The sequence below is a fragment of the Toxotes jaculatrix genome, chromosome 7, assembly GCF_017976425.1.
Source record: "Toxotes jaculatrix isolate fToxJac2 chromosome 7, fToxJac2.pri, whole genome shotgun sequence".
In the NCBI taxonomy this organism is placed as follows: Eukaryota; Metazoa; Chordata; class Actinopteri; family Toxotidae; genus Toxotes; species Toxotes jaculatrix.
Genome location: NC_054400.1, coordinates 18,767,439 through 18,781,293, shown reverse-complemented (window position 1 = coordinate 18,781,293; position 13,855 = coordinate 18,767,439). Strand labels below are relative to the sequence as shown.

Genomic DNA, 13,855 nt, shown 5'->3' with positions numbered 1-13,855 from the left:
TCTTGTGTTTTTTTTCTGTATTAATTCAACATGGCCTGACTAACAAGAAGGATCAAAAACTTTCATAGTTTCATACAGGTGTTAGTATTAAATCTTATAAAATATACACATATCCCATAACACAAAAGTGGCAACCAAAAGATAAAATGATATAAATACTTTCACACAAAATACAATAAATAAAACTGTTGTAGAAGCCAGTCTCTTCCAGTTGCACTTTCTTGACTGACTGCATGATAACCTATTTGCATCCAGAATTTGCTGATAAATCCGCTCTTCTGTGTAATGTTTTCTGTGTGACCTGACAACCCAAAATAATAGCATTGCCACCCACATGCTTAACAGTCAGAATGGTGTTCTTTTCATCAAATACATCTCCTTTTTTCACCAAGGTTTTAACTTCATCTGTCCACAACATGTGTTTCTAAAGTGACTCTGGCTTATCTAGGTTGCTTTGCCGACTTCAGATGTTGACTTTTGTGATGAGGCTTCAGGTAAAGTTTCCTTCTGGTGACCCTTCCTATTTGTATATCACTGTTGCACGGTGGACCAGCACACCACCTCCCCTGTGTAAGCTAAACTTTACTGCAGCTTCTTTGTAGTGGGTTTATGTGGGTTTTATTCCATGTTTCTGCCCAGCAGACACACAGTTTTATCTAAAGGTTTTCTTGGTCTTCCAGATTTAGTCTTTATTTCCACAGTTCACATTATCTGTCAGTAATTAATAACATTTCTGACATTTGCAGTCAGTCTCTTTGAGGAGCCCGTGGTTGTTGAGTGTTAACACAAGGTTTTAAGAGTCAGAGAATTTATCAGACTCTGGAAATGTGTTCAGCAAAATTCCTAATGACATTTCTCAACCTGTCTTACATTTCAGTCAAGTCAAAGAGTTAATGCAGTTCTGAGTGGTTTTCAAGTATAAGGATGCCCAAACTTCAGTACCTGCCACAGTTACTGTGGATTTATAACAGTAACAGTGCATCAACATTGTCTGTTTGCTGGAGGAGTTGCATTATCTTCTTTTGACTTACAAAAAAAAATCAACAAAACATGTATAATTTGTTTGCACACAACTGTATATTTATTTGACATAAAGCACTTATCAAGTCCAACCACATAACCTGCGATCTATTTTCACCTGTGCCACCAGGTGAAAGCCATTAGCTGCAGTTAACTAGCAGCCTCGACGCACGGCTGCACGTGGTGCTCTGCCCCGCCCCGTCAGCAGGTGGCGCGCGGACACAAAACGCAGCCACTGTAAGATTTGGGATAAATGGCTCAATTATCACCGCGGCACCCTCCTCTCCTCTCCTCTCTGATGCGACACGCCCCGGTTTGCTGCCTGGGTCAAAAACCTTTATTTTGGTAACAGCACATGGCATCGCGAGCTCAGCCCGGCGATACGACTGCGCGCGCAGCCACAGGTGGCGTTCATGAGAGCCACCTTAACATCTGAAGCGACAGACGAGAGAGTTGAGACAAGGGACTAGGAGCGCTTCATCACAGCTTCAGTGCTCCTGCGTTCACGGGGAAATCTCCCAAAGCTGCTCTCTGCCTCGTTTTGACCGTGTTTTGGAGGCGGCCGTTGTTTTCAGGCTGAGGTGAACCGGGACCTGCTGTCTCCTGCTGTCTCCTGCTGTCTCCTGGGTGTGCGTGTGTTTTCAGTGATTAGTCGGGGACCGCGCGAACACTGAGCAGGTGGAGAAGGCGACTTAAATCTCACTGCACTCACCTTGGTAAGTGGACACATTAAAAGTGTTTATTGAAAAGTGCCTCAGCCTCACACTGTTTGTAACGTCTGTTTTGTGTTGCTGTTTTTATGGCGGGCAGTGTGATTTATTTTAGGTTTTATTGTCGTCATTAAACCCGAGAGACCCATTAACGCTCATGCAAAGTGTGGGAACCTCAGAGCACGCAGTGAAGCTTGGCTAAATTATGATTGATGTCCGGTATGTGTGCAATAACCAACGTACAATATGAGCTGGTTTGGTTAATGATGCGTGATTTAGGTTGAAATTGAATGTCAGTCTAACTGACGAGGAAAAAAAAAACCTCAGGCCACACTCAGTACATGTTTCCAGCACCTAGTGTTGAACCTCCACCCCGTAAACGCATCTGTGTTCAGGAGAAGAGCAGGGACGGTTATTTATGCACAGTCAGCGTGATTTGTGGAGGTGGTCTGGACCAGGTGCAGCCTCGGGAAACATCCAGCCAGTATTTATGTCACATTATCCAACAGGTGAAGGTGTTATCTGTTCTCTCCTCCACCTACAGCGGCCTGTAGACGGTGATGACTCTGAATCAGCAGGTCCAATCTGGTTCAAGTTCAAGCCAGCTCTCCCAAAATGTCTAGACATGACTGTTCCTCCAGTTCATTTAATTAAGTGTTAAGAAATAAGTAGACCTGGTTTGTGAGCTCAGCAGGTGGGTAACTGCTTGAGGTGTCTCTCATGTGTAATCCAGAACAGTCCCAGTGAAACCTCATGTTCCCAAACCCCCACCGCCTGGTGTTTGTGTAACTCCTCCATTGTGATTGTGCCCGGCTGCCTTTCATGTGTGTGCTCTACCTACCCTCCCCTCATTTTTAAATTGTTTTGGTTTCCTGATGGCTTTGCTTCTTTTTTCTTTTCTTTTTTCCCTTCTCTCTCTCTTGTTTTTTAAGAGAACACCATGTTGTTCCTCAGACAGGATAAAGCCATCCAGGAACCGAAAACAGACCACTGTAATTTTGGATACAGCAAAGTAGTGGCTTTTTTAGAAAATGGGGAAATGGCCAGTTTGTTACCTTCTAACTCAGAAAATGTTTGCTTTTACAATTGCATTGAGGTTGTCGCTGCAGCAAAAGAACATTTAGGCTTTTTTTTCTTTAGTTTTGCTAAATGTTGTTTTCTATTTAGTTCAGGGCCTATAACAGGCAGCTTTTCTCTGTAATGAACATGTGCACAGTTATGCAGGAAGTCAATATAATCGGTTCAGTGAATCATGAAAGTATTTTTTTCTTTTTTTTTTTGGCTCCTGTCTCACAGAAGTGTGGTTTCAGCTTCATCTGAGGCAGAGGCTTCGCACGATGGTTTTGACTGTCCTTTCTTTGACATGACATCAACTTTTGTAGAAACAGCAGTTTGTGAGAGAGAGGATGTCTTACCACAGAAAGTTGTTTCTCACCAATAATCCGATGCGATGCATCGCTGCAGCTGTAGGTTTTGGGAGCGTGCACGTAACGAACAAAGTGGTGCTCGGTGTGTGCTTTTTGTGAGGAGCGCCTAATGGTGCGTGCAGAGGATGTGGTGAACTGTTCTGATTGCTGAGCAGCAGAGAGTGGAGTCTGTTCAGTGTGAGCAGCTGTAACATGATCTCCTGATGATGATGATGATGCAGATGCAGAGGGAGATAAGTGGATCCAATTCCAGTGTTCTTGTCTTGTTACAACCATACTTCACAGTGGACACAATCCAGTCCACTGTAGCAGAGCTGCAGCAAAGTGTCAAGGGGATTTCAGAAAGAGATGATGGATGATTACAGAAATTGTCTCTTTGTACTGTAGCAGATAAGGTTATGTTACAGCATGCAACCCCATAGGAGCATGCACCCTTAAAAGTTTTTTTTTTTTTTTTTTTTTCACTGAAAAGGGAGTAAACCACAAAAATCTCAGGTCTGGCTCAGGCTATGATTATTTCGATGATACATGAGCTATCAGCGATAGCAGCCATATATATTGATACAGAAACTCATCAACCAACACCCTATTTGACATCATTAGTTATTGTTTGATATTTCTCATCTCCCTAGTGACTGTAGCTATATCTGACCGTATGGGTGTGATTTTTGAGAATGCACAGAATGTGTTTTCAGCCTGCCCAGTCCAGGGAGAGGCTTGTTGTTACATTCTTCTCCTTTTTTATTCAGTGGGTGTGTTTGTCCAGGTAGGTCCCGACCAGTCAGTGTGCTGTGTGACACATAGGGCAGAGTCAACAGCGGACTGCATCACTGACGCGGGCTGTGGAAAGTTCACACTGGCGTATGGCCACCAGCCAGCCACATTTTGACAAGCGTGATTCATACCAGGAATATTCCCCCTGCAGCCACAGTGGTTCATCTGAGTGTTCCTTCTCATCGGAGCTCAGCCAGAGCTTTCAGCTGAATGTATTGTGTCTGCTATGTTCATCAGCCGTTCTTTCAGTATTGGTTTGCCAGAGAGCCGGTGCTTGTTCATTTCAATCCAGTGGATTTTGGCCCGGGGGTTCAAGGAGAAATAAAACCGTCTCGCTTAAGCTCTCTGGTGATTCAGGGAGGAGGTGAAGATGTAGGTGGCCAGGTTTGACTGCCAGACATTTTATTAAACTGAGGTTTAGGCAGTTATCTATTTAGTTAATCAAATGATGTTCGATTTAGATGAATATTTGATTTACAGCACAGAATATATTGTATCAACTTGTTTGTCCAAATGTCTCATTCCATGGATGCATTGAGGTGTTAATGCTAAGTACTAGCTTTGTCAAATGATGGTAATGCTTCTTTAGCATTCCTTGCATCAAGAACATTTTTTCACCTCCCATTATAAAAGACTAATACCTGTCAACATGACTACTGGTTGCTATAACTGTGTTGTGGTGACAGGGAGATAAAATATAATGACTCATCAGTGTTGAGTCCTCATGATTTTCGCCACACAGCTTCAGACTTGTGTAAGCAGGTTTCACTCACCCCTCCCAAACTACAGAGAACTACACAATACAGTAAACATGCTAACATCAGTTAGGTGTTATTTTGTGTCTACAGACCAAAGGACACTCAGGTTTACAGCCTCTGACCACCAGGGAGTTACACTGAGGCTTGTGTGATAATTAAAATACCTGCAATACTGTTTGTGTTTACACTCAGAACATTAATAGCAAAACACAATGTCACACATACAGGAGTTCTGTGATTTCTACTATACACTGTCTATATTTTTTAAATAAATTATGTTTTAATTTATGTCTAGTATTTCTAAAAGTGGCATTAATATCTGAAAGTTGTAGAAAATCAATACAGTGCTGATTCTGGCACAATGTTGTCTATTAATAAATAATTTGCCATAAGTACAAACTATATAATTAAAGATCCTTTTGTAAATGAAACCCTTGAGGCTCTCTGCATGTTGGAGCAGTGAGTCTTGAGTGCAACATTATGAAGGACCCGTTCTTCCCTCTCATTCCTCCACCAGCTCTTTTCGCCTGTAGGGACAATCTCTCATAGATGTGACAAGAGCCAAAAGGCCTTTAAGATATAGCGTGTATACATGACAGGCTTGAACTTCCCCCAGAGAGCGAGAATGTCGCCGTGGAAACTGAAATACAGTCTGAGCCATGTGCTGTCTGAGCTCATTATGGTTTTGTTTACCTTTTGAATATCTCATCCATCCTGCCACCTCACAGTGTGTTTCATATGCACAATAGCAGCACTGAGATTTGAGTCTTTGAACAATGTGAATCCAGTTATTTTTGTCACTCTCAAGCTACCAACAGCCAATAATTTGTGCTAGTACAACAATACATGCAATGTCCAGGGTCTGCTGAAATTTTATTTTTGATTTGTTGGATGTTCAGTTTAATCCATCATGTGTCAGTAAAGCTCTTTATTGAAACATATTGTTATTAAAATATTTGTAGGTTTAGCAGCTGTTTAGGTCTGGCTAATATTCTGCTCCAGTTCAGTGGTGCAGAAACATGGTGGTCTTTGGAGCTCAATATCCTGTACTGATCTGGAATAAATATGTGTAGTTCAATTTTGTCGGGAATGCAATGTGATGGTATCAAGCGAGGCGCTGCATTGGCCAATCGCGCAAGCAGACAGTCAGATCGAAGACGCCCACAGGAAGAAGAACCTTCTTTACCATGAAGCTTTGTTGCAAGAAACTGTAAACATGGAGGAGAAACTAATCGCTACCATGACGACTTTCCATAGTTGTACAACCCTGCCTTGAAGGACAGAAATCGCCAGGCTCGTTTTTATTTGTCATCAAGTTGGGATTTCTGGATAGTATTTTCTACATGTGTTTGTGCTGGCAGCATGGCTAACTAAAACATTATGGAGACTTCTCTCTGCATGTTTCATTAGTACTCCACACTCAAATTTGACCCTGTGCTGTTTGTTTTTTGAAATGATTATTGTTTTTAATTTTTGGGGGTTTTTTTTGGGGCGTGAAACATATTTTAATAATCAAAAAGTGGACTATTTTTCTGGTGATTGACTACTCAATTAATGGACTACTTGTGTTAAAACAGTAAAAACATCTTTTGATATTTTTTGCAGTGCTGTTATGTTAGACTACATTAGCTCCAGCTACATGTGCCTAGTAAACTGGCGACTGAGCGCATGAGCCAATAGAAACAGGAAGATTTGGGATGCTGTGTCTTTCAGTGTGTCAGACTTGACACCTCACAGTTTGTCGGTATGTAGCTATGCAGGTAAGTCATAAACCTGTCCGTTGTCTTAGTCTGAAGCGAGAGTATTACCCTGCAGGTACAGTGCCAGTTAGCATTCTGCTCACGTTGCCGTCCTGCTGTGGGACTGATGCTGAGCTGCGAGCCACAGAAATGACTTCATGACTGAGAATTCTTCTCGTTGTGTTTCTGTGAATTGAACTGCGCTGCCAAAATTGGCATGCCAGCAAAAGCAGCGAGATGTCACCAGAACAGAATTCACCATTTATGTATATTGGCAGCTGCCCAGCAGTACTATTGTGTGATAGGGAGTTTTCATCAAACTGTGTTCAGCACTTTGTTTTATTTGAGCAGCAGTGCAGTCCTAAAACCTCATCAGTGGCCAATTAAGCGCAGCCCATGAGTGCACCACTTATCCTCACCACCACTGTGTTGTTTTTCTCCTCCCCTGTTTGTTAGCTCTGCCGCATACTTTCACCATCCTTTCACTGACATTATCCACCACTAGTGTTTTTTTATGATGCTAACAGTGGACGTTTATACGGGGAATTAGTGCTTGGTTGATAATGGTACTCTATAGGAGAAGCTGCTGAGGTTCATGGAACTAATTGACACCCCCAGAGGCTGGGAAACTTTGGGGCGGCTGCTCCCTGTTATTATCACGGCTGCACTTATTCCTGGAGGCCACAGCAATTAAGAGACCCTAATGATGGTGAGCGCAGTAACCCTGCTAATTGGCCAGACTGTTAATGAGTAACTGGGTCTGCAATGCTTGTCCCAAACACTTGTGGAATGTGCAGACGATGAAATGGGCCAGTGTTTGGAGGGATTTGGGGGAGTAGCGTGGCTGATGTCCTAGATCCACTTTCCTTGGGCCTGTGATTTGCAGAGGTTTATCTTGCTGGCTCCTCATAAATTTGTGAGCTTGGATAACTGTATTATGTAATATCTGTAATCATTGACAGGCTTTTATTACTTAGAAGAGACATTGAGCAAGGTTGTCATTTACATTACATTTTGGCCACAGTGTACATCAGTGTGTACAGTGCTTTGGATCAACCTGAAGTTTAACACTAAACTTTGGGTTGATCTTCAGACATTAACCCATAATTAGCTAATATGCGCAACTAAAACACCATATACTGATCTGCCCTTTATGCTTCTGTGAGTCTTTGAAGTATGCTTGAAGTTATTATAGTTAATGATGATAAAGAAAAATAAATAAATCCCTTGTGTCTCTGCGGAAAGTAACCGTAACTGTGATGTATAAGTTCTGTATAATTTATTTTCAAAGGCTGATGCAAGACCAGGCTTTGTTTGTGTTGTGAGTTAAGCAACAGATGATGGAAAATTGTCTGGGTGTATTTACATTTTCTTTGTCTTTTGGGTAAAGCGGTCTGTACTTATTTAGCTTATGTCATCGTCTATGAGTGCACCTGCATGTTACTTGTTACACTAATGTCTTCAGCTAATGTAAATGCACATTTTCTCAGTGAGATGCCTTTTAGTTACAGACGCAGCATCTCTGTGCACGTGTTTGCGGTGTGCAGGTGCTAATGTGTTTACGAACCTGCGGGCACTCATCCCATCATCACTGTATGCCGCAGAGCTCTGTCTCCACATGCAGTCACAGAGTCTGAGTAACCTGGCAGCATAGATATTTCACTGCTTTAAAGCATTTCCGGCTTTTGTTTTAACCCACTGATGTTTTAGAACATGGTGTAAATGTTTATTATGCTAGTTTAGTTGATTTTTTTGAGTCTGGATGTTGAGAGACTGTGGTGGAAAATACTGCTTTAGAGATCCCTTCCAAAACAATTAAAGGTCTGTTGAGAATGTATTAAAGGCATTCACTTTTTGCCAGCATCAGTGTTAACATACATCACACTGTCATCACCAATTATAATTTAGTAATATTTTTAAAAGCTCCATTCTCACCAGTAATTAAAGATCCACATCTGGAGGATCTCTTGCTCATCCATCCTGTCATGTGTCTGTTTAGAGTTGTGATGGATAAAAATGACTGGCAAAGGCTTGAGACACGTTATACGACATGATGATCAATGCTGACTGTCAACCCTAAAATATTGTTCACATGAAGTTATGTTTCCCATATGGGAAAAATGAGAACAACGACTAACCGATGATGTTACATTATGATTTGTTCTTCCTTAATATTGCATTAATGCCTGTCTGGAAAAGTCGGTCTACAAGAGGAACAGAACAATCAGAGCTCCTCACATGGTTTCACTATACATTGGCGTCTCCAGTGATTTGATTTTAGACACTAGATTTACAGAGGTAAATTTAGAAATTTACAACAGACTTTGTGGAGAAAAGAATCTGTAAATTTCCATGCTACCCTCACCATACAAATATAAAAGATCCACTAGAGATCTACAGATTTACTGAACACATCAACAGAACTGTTAGACAAGTTTATTTATATAGCCCATTCTTATAAACTGGACTTAAAGGGCTACCATACAGCAGGTCATAAATCATACTGCACCACTGTATACATATACAATATACTCAGTGGTCACAGTTACACCCAAGTGAAACGCTGAGCTCCTCGTACACTTCGCCTGCACGCCTTTTTGTTTGCGTATGTTTCTTTTGTCTCAAAAGAGCATTTGGATTTAATGAAACTCTTTGGCTTTGCAGGAACTTTAGAAATGTTAGTCATGTGTCTTTGGTTTCAGATTCTTCCCATTCCTATTTGATGTGGTTACACAATCCATGTCAAAGGGACTTAGGCCAGTGGGAGCAAAGTGTTGCTGGAGATGAAAGCCGGCTTATGCAAATGTTCCCTGTCTTCACCTGTTGATCTAATATTAAGCCTGTTCAGCAGAAACACGTGACTCTGATGAAAACATTCAGCCATGCACATGTTTAGGTCTCACACATGACTTACACTCGTATTATACTCTTATTATACTCAGTCTTATTTTCACTCTGTCTCTTTTTTTTTATTATTATTTTTCCAGGGTTTTGACAAGTGAGAGTGCTGACCTGATCACTCGATGGCGCTGACAGTGAACCTGATCGGTCCTTCACCATGGGGCTTCAGAATATTTGGAGGAAGGGACTTTAAGAAGGCCATAACTGTATCAAAGGTACTCGTCAGCCACTGCCCCGCTGCTGAACCTCGTCACACCTTATCAAACTATATCCTCTGTTTTTGTCAAAACAGTGTGTAATGGCATGTCATGCAAAGTCAACTTCCTCCTCACTACGACTCTTTTCTTGTCTTTGTTTGTGTCCGTGAGCTGCTGTATACCTATTTCCTTGACTGCTGAACACGTTAGAATAGAATGGAAGCAGATTACATTAGAAGGAAACCACTGATTACAGTTACAGTGGAAGTAGCGGTGAGAGGTGACGGGGTTCCTGGTCCCAGAGTGCATGTGTGTGAATTTAAGTTTCTGTGTTAATGTGCACGTGTTACCACATGCATCACTACATTTGTACTTGAGCATGTGCTTGTTGTTTTTATTGTCCATATTTCCCAGTAACTGTTTAAAAAAATAAAAAATAAAAAAAATAAAGACGTCAAAAGATGTATTAGAAGAAGCGGAAGCAGACAGCACACAGTAAACACCACCAGGAAATGTTTCTCAGACTAACTTCTGCATGCTAGAGACACCCAGTTCTGCCCATTGCACATCCTGGTCCTGTACCATCACCTCAGCCTGGATTTTTCCAGTGAGTCTTCCCCAGTAGCTCCTCAGACCATAAAGGATAAATTATGGCATAACCATGGCAGGGTACCAGTGCTTCACACAGCCTGAGTGTCAAGCTCTTTCAACAGCAGTTTGCCCCCTCTTGTCAACTTATGTCAGAAAAATAGGTCTTCTCATGAATCATGGGTTTTCGGTCTGATTTTGTTACTTCTACGTAGTAAACAACACCAGCATGTTTGTCTCGAATATCAAACAGGTTCTGTAAAGTGACGGAGATTCCCGCTGAGAGAGAACCTTCATCACTGGAATTGGTTTGCACAGCCCAGTTTGAGAGACGGCTTGTCTCACAACACCCCACCCAACCCCCACCCCTACTCTCCACAGTTAAGCAGCGGTAGGGTTGGACCATCTGAAGTGGTTGTTGCTTGGCACGGAGGCGACATTGATGCCCTCTTTTATTCCTGTTGGCCTGAAAGATAGCTTGCCCCTGTTTCTGTTGGGCACAGACCCTGGAAAAGAAAGAGCCCCCAGTTGGTTTTAGTTTATGTGAAACCAGGCGTGTCCTGATCAGAAAAGGCATGCACTATTGTGGGTCGCCACAGCAACTCTTAATTGCCTCTGGAGTGGGCCCACAAACATGGTACCTCTGCCCTCTTGCTTGGCTAAACTTACAAACAGACCCGTTGATGGGCACTCCCTTTGCATCCATTTTTCCTGTAGAGATACAGGAAAGAGACTGTCATCCTTCGGAGGGTGGCTTTTAGATCTTAAACCTAGCCCTATTTATTTTGTTCTGCATTCTTTGCTTTATTGCCTCTCTGTTTTTAATTGAGAGGCGAGCACTGTTTGTGGCAAATGTCATTCTTCTCGCTCAAGTTGAAGCAGTCGCAGCATCAGCCTACACATTTTGGCTTATGTTTTAGTGAGACTGTGTGTTTGGGTGTAAAAGGCCGAGAGACAGGAACCAAGCTGAGACTGGTGGCTTGGATGTTGTGTTTCGGCCCATTAGTGTGGAATTCACTCTGATGTGGTGGTATAGCAATGGCTTTGACATGCGGTGAGGCTGGTTGCAAAGGTCAGACCCAGTCAAACCATCAAGTAGTGTCACACTAATGACTTCTCCCCAAGGGTGTCATGAATCTGTGCACTGTTGACCGGCACTGCCTCGTTCCATGTGTGTGTGAAATGCTGTGGCGTCTGCTGGTATTTACTGTCAGTGTTATCATAGAGAGAGACAGTTGTATTAGGAGTGTGACAAAAGTGTGAAGCAGCCCGTCAACACTTTTTCTCATTTACTCATTTGTTAAAATCACTGACAGATCATCCACACAGCCATAAGATACGGAGCTGTCCATGCGTGCCAGATGGATGGTACATCCATAAACTGTCATTTTCAGAGCAGGACCTGGGGCCAGTGGGGCCTAACTGGAGCTCGTTCTTCTCTTCAACAGGTCAATGGGGGCAGCAAGGCAGAACAGGCAAACCTGCAACCTGGTGACATTATCTTGGAGATCAACGGGGAAAACACGGCCGACATGCTGAACGTGGAGGCCCAGAACAAGATCAAGAACTCCAAGACCCATCTGCAGCTAGTGGTGGAGAGGTACGCTGGCATGCAGATCTGCTATTAGAGAAAAATAATCCTTCTTAAAAGACCTGTAGTTTTATGTTGTGAATGAATATATGTTGAATTTATAATCATAATACAATACAGTGCTATGCAACCTTCTGCGGTATATCTCCCCATATGAATATCTTAAATGACCGTAATTCTCTGTGTTTGTGCCAAGACCGCGGTCTCCCCAGCTTCTATCTTTCTTTACACAGTTTTTAACTTTATCATACAAGCACTGTACAAACAAAACAAGTGATTGTAATCAGGGGAAATGCCAGAATGTATGAGTGCCACACCGTTCCCTTTCCCAGGCCTTCTTAATAAACACTGTTTTGATATTTACCAAGACCGTGTTTGGATGACAGGGAGTTTGCTGCTAAAACGCTTTTCCTTCAAGCCACGGCTGCTCTTAACTGGCATTTTGATTAAATGTCCTCCCTAAATTCTCATTTCTTGTCACTGTTGCCCCCTGTCACTCGCTCACTTAGTCTTACTGCACACACACACAAACACCCTCTCACATACTTCCTCCCTGGATGTCCTATGTCCATGTGAGTGAATTTTTCCCTGCTGACCTCATGTCTCCCACCAAGCCAGAAACAACACCATTACTCCGTGCCTGCCCAGGACAATGCCACTGTGTATCTCTGCCATGTCTTTAATCCCACTCTGTTAACTACCAGTGCTTTTCAGCACCAAGACTCTTATGCACCTCACAGGCTGCTGTTTTAATGCTACTGATCGAGCATATTACCAAGTTGATTTATGCTCAGATAAGCTCTCAAGAGGTCTGAGTGGCACACACTGTAATGTTTAGTTTGTTCTTTTGCTTAGTTTAGATCACTCCCTTTTTTCCAGCCCCACATCTGGTTGGCAGTTTGTCCTCATCAAACCAGCAGTAATGTTGGTACTGACCGTCATCACACAGATGGTGTTGGCCACTGGAATAAGCTGGCGTCAGCCCATCCTCAGAATAGAAGAGTGTTGTTTTTAAACGAGTCTGCTGCTTTATACAGCAGTTTTTTGTTGGTGTAACATGTTTAACTGACAATATTTTTCCATGACAAGTCAAATACCTTTGCTATCTTGTCATCGATCCTAAAAGATTTTTTAGTTGGACTTTGTTTGTTGTTTGTGGGTGATACCTTGTTGACCAGAGCATTTGTGTGATTTTGTTGTTCTCTCTAATGGAGTTAGCCATCAGAACGGCTCATGGGTATATCTTTAACACACAGCTGTACCACTACAGTACAGTAGAGTTTCCTCTCTGATGCTGAGATACTGTGATGTGCTTGCATGTAATGTTTTATGTCTGCATTCATCCAGCAGGAAGCACAAACCATTATCACGATTCAGAACATAGTGTGAAAGTGCTGTTGCTACAGTGACAAACACCATATGAACCTGACTTTGCGTTGTACTTAACTGGCAAAGTATCAGACTTCAGTAGAAAAGTCAGGTAAAGTAAGTTTTACCCATATGGATAAAATCCAAATTTCTACAACATGTAACAGCTTCTGTCTAAGGATTTGGATAAGGAAACAGCTCTGCAAAAAAAAACAAAACCCTTTTAACAAAAAAAAACAATCAAAATGTATCATACAGAGTACCAAAAGATATACTTTGGCTTGTTTTGTTAAATGAAATACAGGAATTTGAAAACAATACAAACAATACCAAGTCCTACAAAACCGTGGCTTGCCTCATCCTAAATATTGGTCACAGCTTGACACAACATATGGAAATTTAGTGCTTCTTGAGGCTTTGAATCCTCTGAACTCTGGTCAGTATAACATGTTTTCATATTTCAGTTCTCAGAGGTATTCTCACCATGCACACGTTTGAAGAATCTGCCTCAGGCAGGTGAGTGGCAGGTCCTCACCATGACAGCTGCAAATAGCTAATATCAACTAAGGGTTTCAAGTGGTGATTTATATCCGTTTCATATCTCTGTGGCATAAAGTCAGATAGTATTTTGACCAGAAATGCTTCTATAAATGAAACCTGTAACTGCAGATCATTGAATGCAAACTAGACACTGATCTGGTCACTGTTTTAAAATATGTCTCCCACAGCTTCCTCAGGTGCCTTGATGTACGTGGTGGAAAGTTAAAGTTTGAAGTACAAGG

General features: G+C 42.1%; 1 protein-coding gene across 2 annotated transcripts in view; it reads left to right on the top strand.

The window, feature by feature from the left end:
• Nucleotides 1-1,348: 1,348 nt before the first annotated feature.
• pdlim2 (PDZ and LIM domain 2 (mystique)) overlaps nucleotides 1,349-13,855 on the top strand; it is a 32,938-nt gene continuing 20,431 nt past the window's right edge. Inside the window, exons 1-3 of one of the 2 annotated variants that reach the window (XM_041042907.1) lie at nucleotides 1,349-1,736; nucleotides 9,416-9,544; nucleotides 11,563-11,714. In XM_041042907.1, coding sequence (XP_040898841.1) covers nucleotides 9,452-9,544; nucleotides 11,563-11,714 — 245 coding nt within the window. In that variant the 5' untranslated portion in view covers nucleotides 1,349-1,736; nucleotides 9,416-9,451. The remainder of the gene's footprint in view (nucleotides 1,737-9,415; nucleotides 9,545-11,562; nucleotides 11,715-13,855) is intronic. The other variant, XM_041042906.1, reaches the window with a different exon arrangement.